The sequence below is a fragment of the Carassius auratus genome, chromosome 7 (assembly GCF_003368295.1).
Source record: "Carassius auratus strain Wakin chromosome 7, ASM336829v1, whole genome shotgun sequence".
NCBI classification, from domain to species: Eukaryota; Metazoa; Chordata; class Actinopteri; order Cypriniformes; family Cyprinidae; genus Carassius; species Carassius auratus.
In genome coordinates this window covers 8215179-8237886 of record NC_039249.1, presented here as the reverse complement: position 1 = coordinate 8237886, position 22708 = coordinate 8215179, and the positions used below count along the sequence as shown (strand labels likewise).

Sequence of the window (22708 nt, the reverse complement as noted above, 5' to 3'; positions counted from 1 at the left end):
TCCCGCTGCGTCACACATTACCCCAAAAACTTTGTTTCATGACACAACAGCAGTTTGAAATAATATGCAGGAGTCTGAATGCTTCTGAAAGGCGTTTAATGTGCTTTTAGGGATCCAGGACACTAAAATAAAGACTGTTTGCACCGTACAGACATGATTTACGATCCTCTGGCTGAAAGACCACCAGGCTTTAGTGATTTCCGCTCAAATTCGACAGCTGACTCCTGGAGAAACAAGGTCTGCTACTTCAGGCCAGTTTTCACTGACAGCGTTACCTAGTCAAATAAATCATGATCTATACTCACGTCAGTGTGTTTGGGTTTTCACCATGTGTTTCTTTCAAAGTAGGCCATGGTGCTTTATGACATCTTCACTATATGTTCTCCTGCTCCAAAACAAACTGGAGAAACTGAAATGAATCTACAGTGAAAACAGTGATGTGCTTCCTCTTACATGTAAAACTTTTTTTTCTTGCTTTTTGCAGTATTATAAAGTGGGTGGTGCATTGGGGGTCGTAGCAGAGAGATAGAGGGAGAGAAATTGCAAACTCATAGTCTGGAGTGAGACCATAAGTGTGTTCGACCAAAGTCCCTTTCTTGGTTCACATGTCGTCAGTGTTGAAGTTCTATGTCTGTCGGTCTGTCTGTCTGTCTGTCTGTCTGTCTTTCTATATGTCTATCTGTATATCTCTGTCTGTCAGTCTTTCTATGTCTGTCTGTCTCTCTCTAGCGCTATCTGTCTGTATGCCTGTGTGTCTGTCTCTCTCTATCTGTCTATTTCTGTCTGTCTGTTTGTCTGTCTATTTCTGTCTGTCTGTCTGTCCATCTGTCTGTTTGTCTGTCTGTCTGTCTGTCTGTCTCTGTATCTCTGTCTGTCTCTGTTTCTCTCTATCTGTCTGTCTGATTCTGTCTGTCTCTGTCTGTCTCTATCTGTCTGTCTGTCTCTATATCTGTCTTTCTGCCTGATTCTGTCTGTCTCTGTCTGTTTCTATCTGTCTCTCTGTCCGATTCTGTCTGTCTCTGTCTCTGTCAGTCTGTCTCTATTTGTCTGTCTGATTCTGTATGTCTCTATCTGTCTGTCTGTCTCTATCTATCTGTCTGTCTGTCTCTGTCTGTTTGTCATGTTGATGTGAGCGTATAAGTGTGATTGTGTTTGCACTCATTATGGATTATTATTCCATGACCTGAGGTGAGAGTCTGAGCCGCTTTCTTCAGGCCTGCAGCTCAGTAACAGCATGTTGAATTGGTCTCTTCACAGACACCATGATGAAGCACCTGCAGTCGATGGACGCGGCCCGCAGCTTCTCAGAGTTTCGTCAGGAGGCCAGCATGCTCCATTCCCTGCAGCACCCGTGTATCGTGGCTCTGGTGGGCATCAGCATCCACCCGCTCTGCTTCGCCCTGCAGCTGGCACCGCTGGGCAGCCTCAACACCATCCTCGAGGAGCGAGCCAAAGGTGTGAGCATGGGAATTAGTCTGTATTTACATAAAATATAACAGCAGTAACGATCAGGCAACTATATACTCTAATTTATTATATATAACTACATGTTTTTTATTTGAAAAGTAAAATAATGTTTAAAAAATATTAGAGATTTTAAGAAAAACCTTTGTGTTTCATTATTAATGTTGTACAGTAGCAAATATAAATAACAATACAAAATATATATACAGAGAAAGAGAGAAAGATAAAAGTTCAAGTATTCATTAAATATTCATATCCATTTTATTTATTTAGCAAAAGAGTGTGTGTGTGTGTGTGTGTGTGTGTGTGTGTGTGTGTGTGTGTGTGTGTGTGTGTGTGTGTGTGTGTGTGTGTTTGCATATAGGCATTTTTCTTTTCTGTATAAGAATTACTTTTTGTTAATTTAGCAAATAATTTGCTGTTCTTTAGCTCTCCATCACTTTTATATCTTTTTCAGAGAATAATGATCATTTGGCATCATACAATTATATATATATATTTTTTTTTTTTGGCATGAAGATTTGGACTTTTAAGTGCATCAGACTTGTGAACAAACATTTAAACCCTTAATAATACTCTAATAAAACACACAAATACTCTCATCATTTACTCACCCTAGTGTCATAAACATCATAAAAGCAGTCTCTTCTGACTTCATACGATGGGTTTGTGTGAGAAATAGTCTGAAGTTCACGTCTGTCTTTATTGGCTGATGCTCCTCAGGCTCTCTGTTTGTTCCGCTGGGTCACATGCTCACCTTCAAAGTGGCCTATCAGATCGTGACAGGCCTGGCGTATCTGCACAAGAAGAACATCATCTTCTGTGACCTCAAGTCCGACAACATCCTGGTGTGGTCTCTGGAGCTGAAGGAGTCCGTCAACGTCAAGCTGTCCGACTACGGCATCTCGCGCCAGTCCTTCCACGAGGGAGCGCTGGGGGTCGAGGGCACCCCCGGGTACCAGGCTCCCGAGATCCGGCCCGGCATCGTCTATGATGAGAAGGTTCGTACCCATCTGATTGGCTGCCCCAGCAGCTTTAGTGTGACCGCAAAGTTCAACTCAAGCTGAGTTCAGATTAAAAGGATGAATGCTTTGTCTTTACACTCCTGTCAGAAAGCAATGTTAATAAGACTAGTTAATGCAAAGTACTGTTAAAGATGTAGAAATATCCTCATGGGAATTATGCTGTTATGTATAAACAGTATTAATTAATATTTTAAATTAGCTTTCATTTTTTTTATATAAAGTTTTTGTGTTTATCATGTACTTTAATTTTTTCATGTATTTTTGTTTTCTGTTAGTATTTTAAAAAAATATATTAAGTTTTCATTTATTTTTATATTAGCTTTATTTCAGTCACTGAAAATATTTTGTAATTGTTTTGGCTACCATTTATGCTTATAAGTTTTAGTCATATTTTTAGGTTTCACTGAGTGAAAATGACTTCAGTAATAGTTTTAGTCGCCAAAATATTGATGCTATCCAGAATTTTATTATATGCATATAACTGTGTATGAGTGTTTTTTTTGTGTGTATCCAGTGTTACTTTAGTATTTTTTATATATTATAATATTATTTACTAGTATTTACATGTAGCTATTATTATGATTTTTTTTTTTCATTTTAATTTAATTATTAGAAATGTTATGTTTTTATCGTTATTATTTATATTAGCTTTAATTTATTTATTATTTATTTTAATTTATGTTTTAGTCATTTTAATTCTTCAACTTTGAGTTATTTGTCAAGGCAACGTTTCTAATTTTCAATTAATTTAGTTTTTCCATCTATTTATATTTGTATGAGTAGTTGTCAATTTACAAAACTTGGCTATCCAGTGTTTTCTTGTACTCCTGTAAATAACTGTGCATTAGTGTCAGCTGATCCTGATTTCTGCTTGTTTTTCCACACTGAGGCACAAGTTGAATTGACGTGCAGTATTCAACAGCATCTGTCAATAGAGCTTAACTTGTTTTGCACCCAGAACGCACCTTTCATCGGTCTGTCCAGTCCAAGTAGTGAATCTGAGAGGCGTCTGGAGAACACTTCGGACAGGGTTTCTTTGAGATTGCCTCTGCACATCCAGGGATTTCCCTTCAAAGACAGATTTGAGATCCAGTAAGGCTTTTAGGGCAGTTCAGGAGGCTGATTTGTTTTCCAGCTCGCTTTGCTGAGTTTGCGTGGATCACATCCAGCAGAACAGAATTAAATCTATTACCATGTTTTCAGTGGAGTTTATGATCATGTTTCCACAACTTCCATGCAGCGTCACAGGAGAACGACAGATGTTTCAGATGTTGTAGTACGCTGGACAGTTTATCCTCCCAATTCAAATCCTGGAATTGTTTCAGATTTGTTTTCGATTTGATTGTTCTTTTTAGGTCTGGATTGGCTTCTTTCCGAATATAGTTTTTGAGTGGAAATTTGTAGAATCTGTAGAAACATGTTGTTTTTCAGTGACTGATAAAAATGCACCCAATGCACCTTGACTTTCTGCAATCGACAACACAAGAGCTTGTGATTTTCACAAAGACTTTCCAGTTTTGTGTCGTATGTGCATCTAACAGTAAGTAGGTGGAGTGTGGGCGACTGTAGTGCCGTCTGAAACTGAAAATCTTTCACAAAAGTTAATGAAAAATGTTTGTTAAAACTGTATGTACAGTATAATTAAGTGCGTGTATGTGTATGTGTTTTTTATTATTTATTTATTTGTTGTTTTTGTACTTTTTGTCAGACCAGACCAGACCTGAAAATTCTGAATATTTTATTTACATTGAAATTGTTATCCTGATAAATTAATAAATAATTGTAATGGGGAAAACCTGTGTGAAATTTAAACTGAGTTTGGGCATTTCACCTGTAAATATAAATATATATATATACATATATACATATATATATATATATATATATATATATATATATATATATATATATATATATATATATATAAAGGAAATACAGATATCATTATTATGATTATATTATTTGCAATCAGTAAAAAGGTGATAAACTCAGAATTGGCTCAAGGAAAACCCTCCAACTTAATCTGAATGGCAAGATGATGAAAATATGATATTAGTTGTTTAGGCTAATTTAATAATGAATATCTGGAAGTATTATATATATATATATATATATATATATATATATATCTCAAATGTGAAAGGTTGTGTCCATATAATTTAGTTGGCCTAAGGAAAAAATATTATATATATGTGTGTGTGTGTGTGTGTGTGTGTGTGTGTGTGCTCTCGGACGTTTTTGTTTCACGGAAGACAAAGACATACAGGTCCTTGAATATAAATCAACAGGATTAATTTAGTGGCATTTCTCAGAGGCATTTTAATTAATTAGTGATTAATGTCATTACTAATCGAATCATTAGCGTAATAGCCTTTTAACGGGAGATATCTGGACTCAGGAAAGACTGAGGGTAAAGAGTCTCTGTAGATCCTCTGTGTATGTGTGTGTGTGTTTGTGTCTCAAATACAAACTATTTCCTGCTCTTTCACATGCCTGCTCTGTGACGTCATTTCAAACTACCGAAACTGAAGCGAAATGTGGAAATTTGTCTTTTTTTTCTTTGTGTTGGCAAAGCTGAGTGCCCTAAAAATACAGTCCCGGATTGGCACGCCTCTCGTCAGAGCACATGTCCATTTATAGAAATGACCTAGAAAGACATTTAATAGAAATACGTCTGGCGAAACTTCATTCTTTCTTTTGTTAACTCATCCTTTGCTTTTCCATCTGTCCTCCCTTCTGGCCTCACATTTCACCATCGCCATAAAGTCTGGGCCACATTCTCACTGCAAAAAAATATTTTCTTAATCAGTAAGTGGCTGCCAGTAGGAACTTAATATTAAGTTAATTTTAGAGAGAAAACTACCTACTATTCATTTTGGCTAGTTATAATGTCATTTACTTTTTTTTTTTTTTTTTTGGTTTTTATTTTATTTATTTTTTTAAGCTGAGTAAATAAATTCTGTTGAATAAAAATGTTATATTGCATTCATTTTTATTTGGGATAAAAAAGAGTTTCAAAAGAAAAATCACTACAAATTATTAACCATTATTCAATCTAGATTCAATTACATTAGGAGTATAATGTTTAATAAATTAACTATACTAAAACTTAAAAACAAGATTTTTTTAATTATTTGATATGTTTGTCACATTTTTCTTAAATTATTGAAATAATTCTAATAATGTAAAAAAAAATCTGTTGTAGAAAAAGTTTAGCATAAAAGTTATTTTTTTTACTGGGAGAAAAAAAATCTGATTATTGAAATGAATTTGGTTTTTTGAAAAATGGATGACAATTTGTGCTTTAAAAAGCACTAAGAAAGACAGTTTTTTTTCTTGTTGTTGCATAAACTGACTTAATTTTCATGCATTTTGCTGGAAAAAAATATTTATTTTTCTTCTCAAGTAAATGTATTTTGATTAAAAAATTTTTTTTATTATATTAAACAGGAGAAAAATACTAAGTAAGGAAGTGATTTTTTTTTTGCAGTGTTGTAGATTTTTCCTCACATGAGTTGCACACGCAGATGGATGAGACCAGATCTTTATTGTTTTCATTTATCAGATTATGTCACAGCCAGAATATAAAGTGAAATACCCAGCTCGGCTTGTGGAGATCTAGTTTGCCCGGCGAGACAAGGAATTGCATTGTGTGAATGGTCCGCCTGAGACTGTTTAACAACATTATAGTGGGTTGCTGTTAGATGACTCTGTCGTGTATGTGTGTTTCAGGTGGACATGTTCTCTTACGGCATGGTCCTGTATGAGCTGCTGTCCGGCCGTAGACCGTGCATGGGTCAGCACCAGCTGCAGATCGCTAAGAAGCTGTCCAAGGGGCTCAGACCGGCGCTGGGCAGCCCAGAGGAAGTGCAGTTTCACTGTCTGCAGGCGCTGATGCAGGAGTGCTGGGACACCAAACCTGAGAAGGTACAACACACGCCTGACTTTCATAAACAAGCATTCGCAATTCTTTTCCATAAAGCTAAATTCAACTTCGTCACACCATTATTGGTTGCTGTTGCAACCAGGATTAATTAAATTGATCAAAAGTTACCTTTAAAAAAAGGTTTACTTTTTTTTTATAAATGCTGTTTTTAACTCAGCATATTATGATAGTTTCTGAAGGATCATGTGACCCTGAAGACTTGAGTAATGATGCTGAAAATTCAGATTTGACTCGCATGAATAAATTACATTTTAAAATATATTCAGATAGAAAAGTTATTTAAAATGTTAATAATATTTCAGAATTTTCCTACTTTGTATTTTTAATCAAATAAATGCAGCCTTGGTGAGCAGAATGACATACATAAAAAAAGTCATGCCATCTCCAAACTTTTGAACTGTAGTGTACAGTATTGCCTCAGTGTATGTTAAAATAGAGGTAATCCAGAGACAAAATAGTCACTTAGGCACGTTTTAGCTGCAGACGTTGTGAAATAAAGCATGTGTCTAATACTGTCCTGTGCTGCGGTGGCTGTAGCGTCCCCTGGCCGCTCCGCTCATGAGACGGATGCAGGATCCCAGCTTTGCTTGTCTCAAGTACCTGCTCCCCTGCCAGGAACACAGCCAGCTCTTCTTGTCCCCGCTGCAGGGACACAACGCTGTCTTCTGGGATGGAGACAAAGACGACAGGTGCGCTTGCATGCTCACATGGCTTTATTAATATGATTTAGCTTTCATTTTTATATTTTCTTTTTTAAATTTTATTTTAGGGTTATTTTTATATTTCATATATTAATATTGTATAAATATTTATTTTTTAGTTCAGCTTTATTTTTAGTATTTTAGTACTTCAACCTCAATGATTTATCGCCATTTCACATTTTTTATATGTTTTTACATTTTTATTTTAACTTACTTTCAGTTAACAAAAATTAATTTTAATGCCATATTTATTTACTAGTTTAATTAGCTTTTATTAATGTATTTACCTTTTTTTAGTTTTGTGTTTTGTTTTTTTTTTACTTTATTTTCATTTCAGTTTTAGTTTTTGTAGATTTTGGTTCTTTAACTTATTTCAGCAGCATTTCTATTTTTTGTAAGTAATTTTTTTTATTAAAAAATTTTTTATTTAATGCATTTATTTAATGCTTAGTAATTCTTTTTTCTTCTTCTTCTTTTCTTTTTTTTTAATTAATTTTAATTCCATTTCATGGCCACATTTATTTACAGCTTTAAGTTAAATTATTAGATTTCTTCGCATGTGATACGCATGTGCCTGTGACTCCTTAAAATGCTGTCTATGTAGGCAGCTCACTAGTTTTTGGAACAGATCCCGAGTCTTTTCAATAATGAAGCCAAAAGGCCAAAGAAAATGAAGTATCTCAGAGTACCAGCCAGGTTTGCACTTTTACAGAAATCACAAGCCCGTAATCACCCCTTTCACTTCATTTCCCTCATTTAAACGCTCTCCAGTTTTTCTATTTACTGCTAGTTGCTCCTCTTCAGACCTCTGGCTCACTCATATAAACACCCTCATTAAAATCATTCAGGAATTCATTTTTCCATCTTCCCTTGACGCTCTCAAGCCTCCTTTAAAAAAAATAAAGACTCATTTGAATATTCATGAGCATGTATGTAAGAGCTCATTATTATGCACGACGGCCCACCACCAGGCTGATAAATGCCCCGTGATCTACAGCCAGGCTCATCTGATCATCGGCCGCTTTGTTTGCTTGCACTCGATCCTACAAGACGCTTCGACGAAACGCTCTGCTTTTATCTCTCGGCGCAGGTGTTTGCAATTACCAGCGATGCCCATCGTCCTACTGGGTCTGTTAATACTTCATCACCAGCACCACTATGAAGATACAGTAATATTAGCATTAATCATTATATTAGCTAGTGCCTCCTACCTAGTGCCTAAAGACGTAAGTGCTTACAACGAAAACAGTATGCTTTGGAATAGCTTTGGAATAGTTAAGGAACCGCGGGAAACGTTTTTTTTATTCTGATCTTCCATAATTGTAAAAATATAGTGTATTATGTAATGTATGTAATGAAATATATCATAGACATAACTGTTTAGACATTTTTATTTTTGAGAGCAAAATATTAAGATTTCATATAAACAATGTTCAATATTCTTTCTATTCATCAAATATCCTGTAAAAAAAAAAAAAAAAGAACAATGTTTTATAGGATCCACAAAAAATTTAAGCATCTGTTTTCACTGCAGACTGGAGTAATGATGCTGAAAATTCCACTTTAATTCACAGGAAAAAATTACATTTTAAAATATATTCCAGTAGAAAACAGTTATTTTAAATTGGAAAAATATTACACGGTATTACTGTTTTTACTGTATTTTTTATTAAATGTAGCTTTGATGTGCATTTTCATTTTTATTAATTTTTCTTGTTTTCTTGTCTTTTCTTTTCTTTCTTTTTTAATCAAAATTTTCAGTTAACAACAAAAAAATATATATATTAATGCCATATTTATGTAATAATTAATATTGTGAATTAGCTTTTAATTTTAATATTTTGGGTGTGTTATATACATGTATAGTTTTTAATGTTTTTTCTTTTTTTTGCTTTATTTTTAATTTCATTTTGAGTACTTAATCTTAAACATTTTATTTCAGGCAATATTTCCAATTTCTGTAAGTTTTTTTTTTTTTTTTGGGGGGGGGGGGGGGGGATAGAAATTGATGTTTGTGGGTGTTGTGTAGTGGGTGTATGTAGAAAAAAAAATCCTTATCCTGTAATCCATGAAACTGACTGGTAAAAAGAGAGGAAACCGTGCTGGAACCAGCCTGACCAGGTTTAAAATGGATTTAGCTGGTTTCACTTGATCTCTCATCTTTATGAAGCGGCCTGACCAGCTAAAAGTGCCAAAAAGAGCCTAAAATGAAAGGACTGAGAGACCAAACTAATGTTTTTCTGGTCCTTATTGGTTTAAATTGGTCTCCCGTCCTGAGCGAACTGGTGTTTAGCTGAAAAGTGCCCACAACCCCTAAAAGTGCCCTAACGCCTTTAGTGAGGCTTTCTAACCATTCCAGGAGACAAAGCTAATTCCAGCTGGTTTAAGCTATTTTCTTTTCAGCAGGGAAGCAAACAAGACATCAAATAATTGGCACAAAGCAGGCAGTAAAAGCTGGATGTGGGATTTGCAATCTAATGGCCCCCTTGATCATCGGACGGCCTACCAGCAGTATCCTGTAAATTATATTTTAAGTACATTAGTGTGAGGTCGTCCCGGATCACTTTATCACCACAGTCTTTATTTGTCCAAGTATGACGTTGCCAATTTGATTATTGTGACTTCATAAGCCAAAGGGAAAAAACTGCAAGCACAATAAACAGCTCGCTGGGGTATCTGGATCAGAAGCGTCCGTGGTTTGTGACGGATTGAATCATTTGGGGGCTGTCACAGCGCACCGTCAGATAAATGACTCTGTGTTCAAGTAATGAATCACTGTTCAGCAAATGAATTAGCAGAAAATATAAACCTGCAAACCGGCCCACACTGACTGCCGCATAACAGCGTAATGTGTAATAAATGTTTAGATTAAAGACTCGTCATAAATCATACGCTGCTCTGAAATCATTTGGCTTTGTACCACACGCTGTGTTTGTACAAAAGAACAAAACAGCCAGGAGGAACAATACTTGTGTGTATTAGTGGCGTCAAGCCTCATTATTACTGTTAAAAGTAATATTTCTAGGACTCAATTTTAGTTTTATATTTTAATTGCGTTTTTAGTACTTTTTATGATTTTCTCCATTTAATTAGTGTTTTTTAATTATTATTGTTATTTCCGGTTTTGTTTTTATTTTCAGTTTGTAATTTCAGTGCTTCAGTTTATGCTTATTTAATTTTGGTGTCATTTCTAATTAAAATGAGTTTTTAATCAAACCCTTAGAAAAACATCACTCATTTTCTCCACATTTGTATTTTATTCATATTTAGGTTTAATTTTATTTCAAGACAATTTTTTGTTTCGTTTTAAAGTCTAATATTTATATTATTTCAGCCTATGTTTGCATAAATGTATTTAATTGTTTTATTTTTGCTTAACAATAATAACCCCAAGAAAAGCACCACTCACAATTTTCTTATTTTTCTTTCTTTTAATTTTTTTTTTATTATTATTATTACTTTTTATTTAAGTTTTAGTCTTTATTTATTTCCAGTTTGGTTTGTAAATTTAGTGCTTTGACTTAAACCTCGGTTAAAAATTTCAGTTAGTTGACAAAGCAATATTTCTACATTTTGTTTAGTTTCAAGTTTCTAACATTCAACATTTAAGTTTTTAAAAGACTTATTTTTATATTTATTCATTTATTTATTTTCAGCTTTTTTTTTCATTTACAAAAATGTTTTTAAAAGTTTTAGTAATCATAATAGCACAGAAAAATAGTATCACTTAGATTGGATTTCATAACTACTGTGTCCCACAGGCACATCATTTATGTTTGTGTGTGTGTGTGTCCTGCAGGAATTACACAGTGGTAAACTTGGCCAAGGGGCAGGTTGAGGTGAAGCGGATGTTGTGTCCAGGAACACGTCTGAGCTGTCAAATGAAGATGGAAAACAGTTTGTGGACGGCCACTGAGGTACTTTGAGCTGTCAGTCCCAACATTATCAGAAAAACACAACTAATGTATAAACGCCGAGAGCGTTCACTTCTCACAATAGATTGTTGTAACTCTGTGTCAACCAAAAAACTTTGTTGCACAAGTTTTGTGTGTAATTTATCCACCATTAGCAGAATAGCAGAAATAATGACCATTTTCAGACAGGTTTCCTGATCAAACAGATGTCCGTGCTCCCAAACTCAAAAATGGAGGTTTTGATGAGGTTTCATCATGTAGACACTACCGTTCAAAAGTTTGGTGTCGTCTATTATTTTTAGGGATGCATTAAATTTGAAAGAAATGTCAGTTAAGACAATTATAATATTACACAATAATTTTTTTTAATGAATGCTTAAAGAATGATTGAAAAGAAATTATCCTGAAAAAAATGTATTGTGTTTCCCCAAAAATATGAAGCAGCACAACTTAATAATAAATGTTTCTTAAGCATCAAATCAGTATATCAGAATGATTTCTAAAGGATCATGTGACACTGAAGACTGGAGTAATGATGCTGGAAATTCATTGTCATTTGTAGTCTGGTTTGTGTTGTTTTGTTCAGTTGTTTCCAGATTTGTTACCTATTCTCAATGGGAAAGTGCACAAGCAACATTGCTCAAAAAAAGTAAATATGGTGTGCTATTTTTTAAGAAGGAATGTGGATTATGAATTTACAAATTTGGTTCTTTGTTAACCATTTCAATTCCTTGAATCTTTTAGTAATTTTAAAGGAAGAAAGAACTGATGGTATGGGTTTTTTTTTTATGGGGAATTGTTTTTTTTATTATTATTATTGCAACCACCACCGTCTTTTCTCCAAAACCATCTGAAGTAGCACATATACCAAGAAAAGTCATGTGCATTTTAATGCAGCACAGATTCAGTCTTATTCCAGAAATTCATTTGCTCCCTGTAAGAAGTCCCAAAAATGGTTCTGAATATGTGTTTCTCGATTCCCATCACTGTTTGTAAGTGAGCGCGGCAAATGAATGGAGATGGTTATCCTGATACCTTGTTGCTGTTTCTGCAGGAACAGGAAGTCTTTATCTACAGCCTGAAAGAGATGTGTCCCTTGAGTCACCCGCAGAAAGTGCTCTCCTGTCCGGCTGTGGTAACCTGTCTCTTTTTACTGCCCGCCAGGAAAGAGGTCAGTGTCCCAGCCTTGCTGTCTGGCTCATGTTGATCATGTTCTTGTATGTTTGTTTGTTTCTTGGTTTAGATATATATATATATATATATATATATATATATATATATATTAAAAAAAATCTTAAAGAAATAGTTAATCCAAAAATGAAAATTTGCTGAAAATGTACTGATCCAAGATGTATTTTGTTTCTAATTAGGAACAGATTTGGAGAAATTTAGCATTACATGACTTACTCAATGGATGCTCCGCAGTGAATGGGTGCCGTCAGAATGAGAGTCCGAACAGCTGATAAAAACATCACAATAATCCACAAGCAATCCACACCACACCAGTCCATTAATTAATGTCCTGTCAAGTGAAAGCTGTGTGTTTTTAAGAAACAAATCCATGAATATGGCATTTTAAATATAAACCTTTGCTTCTGAACAAATTATGAGTCCATAATGGAAGTGTCTGAGTCACAGATAGCTGTTGGTGTACTGGCGCACAAATAAGAGCCCCTTTCCTGCGCTCACTGAAGCTGTGCGAGCGTACCTGTCCGCACCCTGCTCAACCGTAGAAAGTGAAGGGTTGTTCAGCTCAGCTTCTCACGTGTTGGATGAGAAACAAAACTTTTCGTAAAAAAAGGCCTCTAAAACTAGATTGCTCTATTCTTTTTCTATTCTATCTGTTTTCTTTTTATCATATGATTTAAAAAAAAACTTGCTATGTGTACTGCGTTACGATTACTGAGACTTGTTATAGCACTTGTGTATCATTGCCGTTTTGTTGATTTTGATCACTTTCGATGTCATCATTTGAAAGTCGCTTTGGATAAAAGCGTCTGCTAAATGAAAAAGTCCATCTCCTGTTGTCTCTCACTTCAAAATCTTGCCACATTGTTCTTTAGATGTTTTTGACTGTTTTCATTTATAAAAGGTGCTTGATCTGTGCGTATTTCTCTCCCGATTCAGATGAGATTGCTTTTTACTGGAGAAAGCAATATTATGAATAGAATAGAAAAGTTAAAAACGTCTTAATGAAGGACTGGTTTCTTACAAACATGCAGCTTTTCACTTCTCAAGATCTTAAAGGGGTCATATGATGCTGCTAAAAAGAACATTATTTTGTGTATTTGGTTTAATGAAATGTGTTTATGCAATTTAAGAAAAAAAAAAAAAAAAGAACTGTACATGATTGTTTCTCCTCTATGCCCCGCCTTCTGAAACGCATACATTTTCACAAGGCTCATCTCTCTGAAAAGCGAGTTATGCTGTGATTGGCCAAATGCCTCAAGCGCAAGACGGAAATGTTACGCCTCTTAACATATTGTTAAGCCTTGTCTGGCTGATGCGATGAGACATCTCAAACAGCATCACACTCGTGACTTGAGTGAGCCACAGCCCGGCTTGAGAAAGCAGAGGTGGACAGCTTGAGAACGGCGCTGTCGGCGGATTCTACGAAGGAGCGTACCTTTGTCTTGCAGCTGCCGCATGTGACGACCCCGGGCTGGACGCTGCTTCATCCACAGTGAAAGCTGATTCAGCGATCCACAGTGCAGAGTTGATGTATTTCCTCAGCAACCTGCTTGGATCATCTCAATGCATGATGAAGCAGATATCGTCCTCTTTTGGAAGGCCAAACAAAGTAGTTTTGCTTTCACAGTGAAACACGCAGCATCTCTACGAGATGGCAGCGGTGGCAACAACAATACTACAACAAGAATAAATTGTTAGGCCTTCTTTCTTTGCATTAACATCTGGGCGGTGTTACGCAAATCTTATCACATACTGACGTAGATACAGTATGTCGGGACGTGTTAGAACGAGCCGTTTCAGGGGGACATGGACGAGTGTTAACTTTTTTTAAAGAATATGTCTTTGGATTTGAGACTTTAGTCTTTGCAATTTCACAGATCTTCTTAATTCACCAAGAGCTTGTAACACTCCAAAGAGAAAGGAAAAGTTGAAATCGCATCATATGACCCCTTTAATTGTTGAACTGGAGTGGTGTGGATTACTTGTGAATTATTGTGATGTTTTTATCAGCTGTTTGGACTTTCATTCTGACGGCACCCATTCACTGCAGAGCATCCATTGGTGAGCAAGTTATGTAATGCAATTCATGTATTGCATATCTCCAAATCTGATGAAAAAACAAACTCATCTACAGTACATCTTGGATGTCCTGAGGGTGAAGCAAATTTCAGCAAAATAATTTTTTTGGTTAAACTATGCATTTAAGTATTCAAAAACAGCTAACAAGAGCCAAAAAACCCTCTAAAACAAGCAAAGCAGACCAAATTGTTGGCCAGGTAAGAACAGCAGGCTTGATATTTTAGGTAATTGGGCAGGTTCCATCAGTTCCTCAGTTCTTCAGTTCCTCTCGCGTTTGAAGTCACTGTCGTCCAGGTGTTCCCAATCTCCCTCGCTTCAGCGGACGTCCCAATGACAGATTCAATCCTCTTCGCTTCTCCAAACACACACTTATACGAGCCTCGCTCCCTTTGAAGTGCCCTCTGTTCCCATCGTCCATCCGCTGTGGGTCACTGACAAACTAGATGTCAAAAGCAGTCGAGGAGATCAGGAAAGGAGCACACAGCTGGTTTGGGACTGTCAAGACGGTTTCAGGGTGGAAACTCTTTGAGATATGGCACTAGGACAAAAATGCTTGTGGAGGCGAACTAAAATATTCAGAGAATACATTATGCATATGGTTTGACAAGATGTATATGGTTTTAGTATGATGCTCTCTATTTGTGTAAATTCTCCAACATCCAGGCCATTTAGAAGTTAAATTCATCAGGATAGATCACAACAGAATATATATATGTGGATCAACCCTTTCAACTAGAGATCATCTACATCTACATTAGTTGTCAGTATGGAACTCATAAATCTTGTGTTGAACTATGCAGCATTTCATTCATAGTGGCACCAAACTGACCATTTTGATCCATACAATGTATTGTTGGCTATTGCTACAAATATACAAATATAAATATATAAGACTGGTTTTGTGCTTCAGGGTCACATATAACATTAATTTACTTTGTCACTTGTGTTTTAGTCTCGTCCACAGGTGTTTGCTGGCATGTCTGATGGTCTCATGGTGGTTTACTCTCTGGTGGACGACATGCCCGTGGAGGGTGAGACTTACATCTGCTCGCACACCATCAACAAGCATCTGCTGAACATGGAGGACTCGGACCCTCGGCAGCGACCATATGCTGTGCGCAACATCGTGCCGGTGTGCACCGGGTCAGAAGTGTGGTACACCAACGGCCCCGGCGTGCTGGTCATCGACAGCCTGACGCTCCAGCCCATCCGCCGCCTCGAGCCGTATCTGCCACCGTCCTGCCTGGTGTCCATGGTCTCGTCTGCCAGCTGCTGGAGCGACGAGGCCGTCTGGTGTCTGGACGATCACACCAACACGCTCCTCATGTATCACGCCGCCAGCTACCAGATCTGTGCTACGTACAACTGCAGCGACGCCAACCCACTGCGGGATGTGTTCCCCGTGCATAGGCCGGCTGGGGTCATGACCCCTATGACCCCTGATCCTGACATGGATGAAGAGTCTCTTCCAGCCGCCCTGGAGCCGCTGAAGGTAACGGTCACACACCGTGAGGACGCGGGAACGCAGATACTGTGCCAGCAGGACTCTCTGGATTACTGCTCCATGACGTCCTCCGGCTTCAGCTCGGAGCAGCTGGATCAGATTGGCCAATTCCCTCACGTTGAGCGCTCCAGCTCGGGAGCCCTCAGTTCTCTGACCAGCTCCAGCAGCATGCTTTTATCCACGGACTTCGAGGAGGCAGACAGACTTTCACCGGAAGCATTTGCATCCAGGAGCGCAACAGATCCAGAACTAGCATCTCAAAGCCACACACCAGAGCAACTAAAGGCTTTGAACATCATTCCTGTCAACAGCACCATCTGGGTGCCCAGGTATGATGTATTATTATTTAAAAAAAAATATATATATATATATATATATTTAATTTAAAGTTCCCCATTATACGTTATGATTGCAAAAAGCTATAAAAAAAAAAAAAAAGTGACGATCTGCTGCGTGAGATCATGAGGCGCTCCCTCTGGCATGATAATCTTAATGATATCTTGCAGTGTGTGATGTGCCACGATGTTCAAATCCTGTAGTGTGTGCATGTTTAATATTTGAGGGAAGATGATCTTCCAAGATTCTCCTCATCTGTGTGCTGCAACCAGATTTCAAAATCGGTTATGATTCTAAAACTCCTGTAGTGTGAGCCAGGCTTTAGAGCTGTGTTACACGCTGCATGAAAGGTAAGTTTCAAAAATCCATAATGGGGCGCTTCAAAAACTCTTGAAAATGCACCTATTATAATCAGTGTGTAAATACGCTTCTATTTAATTTTATTCATTTTTTTTAACAAGATTAATACTTTTGTTTTTAAAGGATGCATTAAATTGATCAAAACTGACAGAAAAACATGTATATCTTATAAAAGGTTTCTTCTTGCAGTAAATGGTGTTCTATCATTCATATATTTGCAGTTGGTGGAAATTTTTTTCAAAATCTGGTATCTGGTATTTTTATCAGATAATCTGTTTTACTGGTATTTTTACCTATATTTAAGCATTTTCCAAAGTTATCCGATATTGATTTTAAAATGCCTCTTATTTTGAGGTTTTACCAATATTTAAGCATTTTTCTATTGTCAGATATCCACCGATAGATGGTTATACTGATATTTTTCTTGATAATTAAGCTTATTTTATTTTTATTTTTTTATTGCAAATAAACTGTATCTCTATTGGTCACAAAAAAAAAATCTATATCAGTCTAATTTTACTATTTGGCTCCAGGCTATACTCATTTTTTTTTTTTTAGGACATATATAATAAAAACAGAAATATTGTAAAATATTATTACAATTTAAAGTAGCCTAGTTATTTTCTATATGAATATATATATGTATTTTTTTCCTGTGATCAAAGCTGAATTTTTTTCAGCATCATTCCTCGAGTCTTCAGTGTCACGTGATCCTTCAGAAATCATTCTAATGAGGATTTGCTACTCGAGAAACATTTCTCATTATTATCAGTTGTGTTGCTTCATATTTTAGTGGAAATTATTCATATTTAGTGGTTTTCATGTTTCTTTGATGAATAAAGTTCAAAAGAGCAGCATTTTTTTATTTAAATGGAAATCTTCAGTAACATTATAAAAATAGTTTGACCAGTAGTACAAATGCAACAGGAGTAGATATAATGCTACAATCAGTACTTTTCATGACTAGTTGATCTGATCATTTTGACAGTTTTTTGGTTTAATTGTGGAACTAACAGACAGCATAACAAACTTTGAGCACAACTTACAAGCAGTTAGAACAACATCTGATGTTACAGTCAGTATAAAATCAATATTGACCCCATTTATTTTCTTAATGCGCATTACTTTATCTTATAACCAAATGTAATATATCTTTTAGACCTCATAATCTTTTCTTGTGTTCGTAGTCATTACGCTTGGAAATACAGTATGTCTCAATACAATAGTAATATTGGTTGAAACTTCAGTTTCATGACAACTTTAAAACTTCAAAGTAAAGGAAGCATGTTAGACAGCTTATAAAATATTAAATTACAGCCAAAGTGTGTGCGTGCAGGTGTCACGGACATGCATCAGTCACCGCTGGTATTAGAGCAGGGTTTGCAGTGCTTTCATCTCAATAGCAGGTCCTTCTGAACTTAGTTTGGGCCTAAAACTGTCTGACTGTAGTTGTTTATGTAGAATTAGATCTGTCATTGATTTCAGACTATGATAAATACTGTTCTGGGAGCAGCAAAGGGACGTGTCCTGCATCAATTAAACATTAGTTTAAAGAGAGTTTAAACACAGGATCAAGGGCAGAATGAAGTGTTATCTCTGGAGTGCGCATTTAAATGGCCATGTTTTATTCATGAATAGAAATGCATTATAATGTGAGTCTCAGGAGGCGTTGGACTTTATTCTCTGTAACCCAAACACCGCAGAGCAATCAGGTCACACAGGTGCGCTCATGTTGATCTCAGGAGAAACATAAGGACATGATTTATAAAAGGAGCTTCCGATGTGTGCATTCATCGAAACAAAAAAAGAATAATTCAGCGGACAATATTGTTCAGGATTTATTATTATAAACACAAATCCTCCCAGCGTGATTTCAGTTAATGCTGACAAAAATTATTCATGCAGTTGTGCAGATTAAGTAGACGTTCATTCTGCAAATGTAAGTGGGTTGAGTGCAATGAAATTACGTTAAAAAAAAAAGGATCAAGAATTGTTGCATTAGCTCATAATTAAGCCAACTAAACAACCAGCACAGAAAGAATAAACTTTTTTTCTTCTTCTTCAGTTTAGATATTATTCTGTGAGTTAAAAAATGACTGGAAATTTTATGGAAAATAATTGATCAGAAATATATTTTTGTGGCTTTAAATATATTTTAGTCATTTGGGAGATGCTGTTCATCAGACAGAGAAACTCAATGTAAATGAGAGGACTGTTCACTGTCTTTATTCCTTATTAGAGCATCCTCGTTTCCTTCCTTTTTTTGTGCTCTGTAACTCCTCCAGGATGGAGAAATAGATGTACAGACATATATTTGATGAAAGGAAAATTCAGAACCAGATCAGGAATCTGCACTTATGTGGATGGATTTTGTTTAATTAAAACATGCTCAGTAAATCTTGATAAAGCAACATACACTGTTATTCTTTGTAAGTTATGCAATTTATTTATTTTTTTAATATCTTAATTTTTTATTAACATTTAAGATTTGTTTACATATTATTTTATTTATTTAAGCTTTATTTTAATTTCACTAAATAAAATGTAAATATATATATATATATATATATATATATATATATATATATATATATATATATATATATATATATATATATATATATATATATATATATATATATATATATATATATATATATATATAATTGGTTTATTTATTTACATTGATAGCATTACTTTTTATATTGTGTTGAAAAAAAATTACTAATACACTAAATATGCTTAATCTGTTTTTAAATGCATTGTTTTTTATTTAATTTAGATTTATTTATTTGACTAATTTTACATAATTTTTTATTTATTTATTATTTTATTGTTTTTTATTTTATTTGTTTGATTTAATTGTGAGGAACATAAAATTTACTATAATTATTATAATTATATTATTATATAATATTATATAATAATTATATTATTATATAATATTATATTGTCAACAAAAATGGACTATGAATCTATATGAATGTTTATTTTATTTATTTTTTAACTAGCTATACATAGTTTTTTAATGGTAAATGTAAAATGAACATTACTTTTTATATTGTGTGGAAAAAACTATTACTATTTAATCCTTTTTTAAAACTATTTCTAAATGTGTGGATTATTTATAAAAAACATTATTACAATTTCAATAGAAATTTGTAATTTTATTTTAAAAAATTACATTTATTTTAAACTAGCTAGCTATGAATGAGTTTTTATTTCAGTTTTTTTGCGTGACAGTGTAGTGTATAATGAGAGTGTGTGTGTGTGTTTGTCAGGCGTGGAGGAGACATCATGGTGATCGAGGTGCAGGAGCAGGCGGGTGCGCTCAGGGGTCGTGTGATCGCCGTGCTGACGCCTCCTGGAGTGTCCGAGTACGGGTATGTGTGTCAGCAACCAGTCACACATTAATTACCACACATGATTCAACACAGTTCGTGACACTGATCGCCTGTAGCAAACTGAAATCAAGCCCAGAAAGATTCGACAGACCAGTTCTGCATTGATTTTTGAGGAGAAAAACTCTCAAAGCACTCTTTCTGCTAGTCGAAAGCCAATCAAATCTTAATATTTAAGGCTGCTTGCATTATATAGCAAAATATAGTAGAATAACTGATAAAAATGGATTAAAAACAGATTAAATGATCTGCATTACAATAAAGATGGCTAAAATGAGCAGTTGTAATTCGGTTTTTCATAAACCTGATATATTTCAAGCACACACAGCAGACATGTGTCTCATAAGAGCCCAGCAGCTTCACATGAACACATTAAAGAGTGCGCTTACACCCTCATTTAGTCTGCTGACAAAACCCTCGTAAAAGTCCTTTACAAACACAGTCTAAAGCTCTCATCTGAGTCCAATTAATTGCACTGATTCCTCAAGTTACACAGATTTCTTGTGCATTGAGATTTTTGTCTGATCGTCCATGTGGGCTTGTTTATATATTTGTTTACTTTGTAAATCGTTTATTTATTTATGGTTTATTTATTTTGTTTTTAACATTACTTTAATTAAACTAGATATATATGAAATATATTTTTTATATTATTGTTTTTTATATTTTAGTTTTTTGTAACTTGATTTTAAATTACCATCTATTTATATTTTATTTTTTTATTTCTATTCTAACTAAATATGACATAAATTTGTATATACACACACGTATATATTTATTATGTGTGTGCGTGTTTATATATATATATATATATATATATATATATATATATATATATATATATATATATATATATATATATATATATATATATAAAACGGTCATTATACACAGGCATTTCTTTATTTGATTATTAAAATTATTTGATCTAGCTTATGTATATGTAATTTTCCTTCATTTAAATAATTTATTATGGTTTATTTATTTTTTATTTATTTTAAACTGAACCGAACAAAAATTTGACCTGAAGTACATAAAATCTTAAATTTTTTTAAATATGTGTTTTATTTCAGTCGTAAAGGTAAAACCTGTCCCACTATTGTAATAAATTTAAAGAGGCAGGAGTGTCAGGTATAGACTTTCTGCACATCTCCTCTGGAGGCCTCCATTCTCCCTGTTCCTCATCTTCTCACAGTTCAGTTAGAGAAGTGATACATCCTTCATTATGACAGCGTCTGATCGCTTTCCAGGCCACAGGCTGAAGGACAGTGGAGTGAGAAATCAAGGAAATCGTCAATTACAGTATTGAGAAGCAGCCAGAATGATAAAACGCATAAATAATTCAATTAAGTCTTAATAATCACAACCTCTCTGAAGAAAATGTGAATGGCTGTGTTTGTGTAGGTTTTCAGAGGGAGCTTTAGTTGAAGTTAGCGTTGTTCTGAAATGTTACTGGTCTCTGTCCGTGCCGGCTCTCAGCACAAACACACATTCATCACACAGTCGAGGCTTTCAGGCCTGTGACTGCTCCTCTATGACAGTTCTGCGAAGAGTCCAGGTTATTTTCTTCTTCTCGTCCGTCTCTCAGGACTCTGATGGAGGCGGCGCTCGTCGCAAAGGACACCCTTGTGTGCGGCTTCCATAAAGAAAACATGGCCTGGTGCCTGGCTGTCTGGAGGAGCTGGGGAGGCCGTGAGCTCGAGCTCTTCTACCAGGGCTACGAGGAGCTCGGCCGCTTGGAGAGCAGTCTGAGGAAAAGGAGGTAGCTGTGTAAACGCCACACACTTGTGTGTGTGTGTGTGAGAGAGAGACCGAGAACACAGATACAGGTGTTAAGTGTGGTTACGGGACCAACTGGAGGGAATACATACAAACACACACACATACTGTATATGGACTTGAGGAAATCCAATCCTGCAGGACTTGGCCACATACACATTTCATATATATAAAGTATCTGCTGTAGTTCTTTTCTGCTGTAGTGATGGAATCTGATGCAGGCTGGTTTGATCTGGTTGTGTAGTTTCTGTTGTAAATAATATGAGCGTTTCATCTATATAGAATTAATGTTATTTATTATAGACTGTTTAAATCTCATGCTGCATGTGTAAAAAGTTGTTACTGAACTGTAAATATGCTGAACAGAAAATTATAAATAAATTGACTGCATTTTTTATTAAAGAGACTGATGCATTAATGCTGCTCTGACCTGAAGAACACACTCCCAAACTACAAACAAACATTTGCATTTGCAATATAAGAGTCTAAGGGTTCTATTGAAGCCTGTTTCCACCATAGAATAAATAAACACAGCAAATTGTTTTTCTTCTTGCAATTATGAGAAGAAAAAAGATAAATAAAATACAAATTTGTAAGATTTAAACCTGCAATTCTGATAATAAAAGTGTCAATTGAGAAATAGAAATTCTGAGTGAAAAAAGTCAGAATTGCGAAATGTAAGTTCAGATTTCTGTGGGGAAAAAATCTGAATAGCAAGATGTAAACTCTTATAAGGAAAGTCAGAATTATGAGATATAGAATTGAATTACAAGAAAATAGTCAGAATTGTGAGACGTAAACTGAATTACAAGACAAAATAGTCAGAATTGTGAGACGTAAACTGAATTACAAGAAAAAATAGTCAGAATTGTGAGACGTAAACTGAATTACAAGACAAAAAAGTCAGAATTGTGAGACGTAAACTGAATTACAAGAAAAAATAGTCAGAATTGTGAGACGTAAACTGAATTACAAGACAAAAAAGTCAGAATTGTGAGACGTAAACTG

At 35.1% G+C, this 22708-nt stretch overlaps 1 protein-coding gene across 2 annotated transcripts in view; it reads left to right on the top strand.

Annotated features, from left to right (window-relative positions):
- lrrk1 (leucine-rich repeat kinase 1) overlaps positions 1-22098 on the top strand; it is a 78130-nt gene extending 56032 nt beyond the window's left edge. The window contains exons 26-34 of one of the 2 annotated variants that reach the window (XM_026267017.1): positions 1258-1455; positions 2188-2465; positions 6222-6416; positions 6973-7124; positions 10936-11053; positions 12105-12221; positions 15273-16153; positions 19802-19903; positions 21510-22098. In XM_026267017.1, the coding sequence (XP_026122802.1) occupies positions 1258-1455; positions 2188-2465; positions 6222-6416; positions 6973-7124; positions 10936-11053; positions 12105-12221; positions 15273-16153; positions 19802-19903; positions 21510-21687 (2219 nt within the window). In that variant the 3' untranslated portion in view covers positions 21688-22098. The remainder of the gene's footprint in view (positions 1-1257; positions 1456-2187; positions 2466-6221; positions 6417-6972; positions 7125-10935; positions 11054-12104; positions 12222-15272; positions 16154-19801; positions 19904-21509) is intronic. The other variant, XM_026267018.1, reaches the window with a different exon arrangement.
- The last annotated feature ends 610 nt before the right edge of the window (positions 22099-22708 follow it).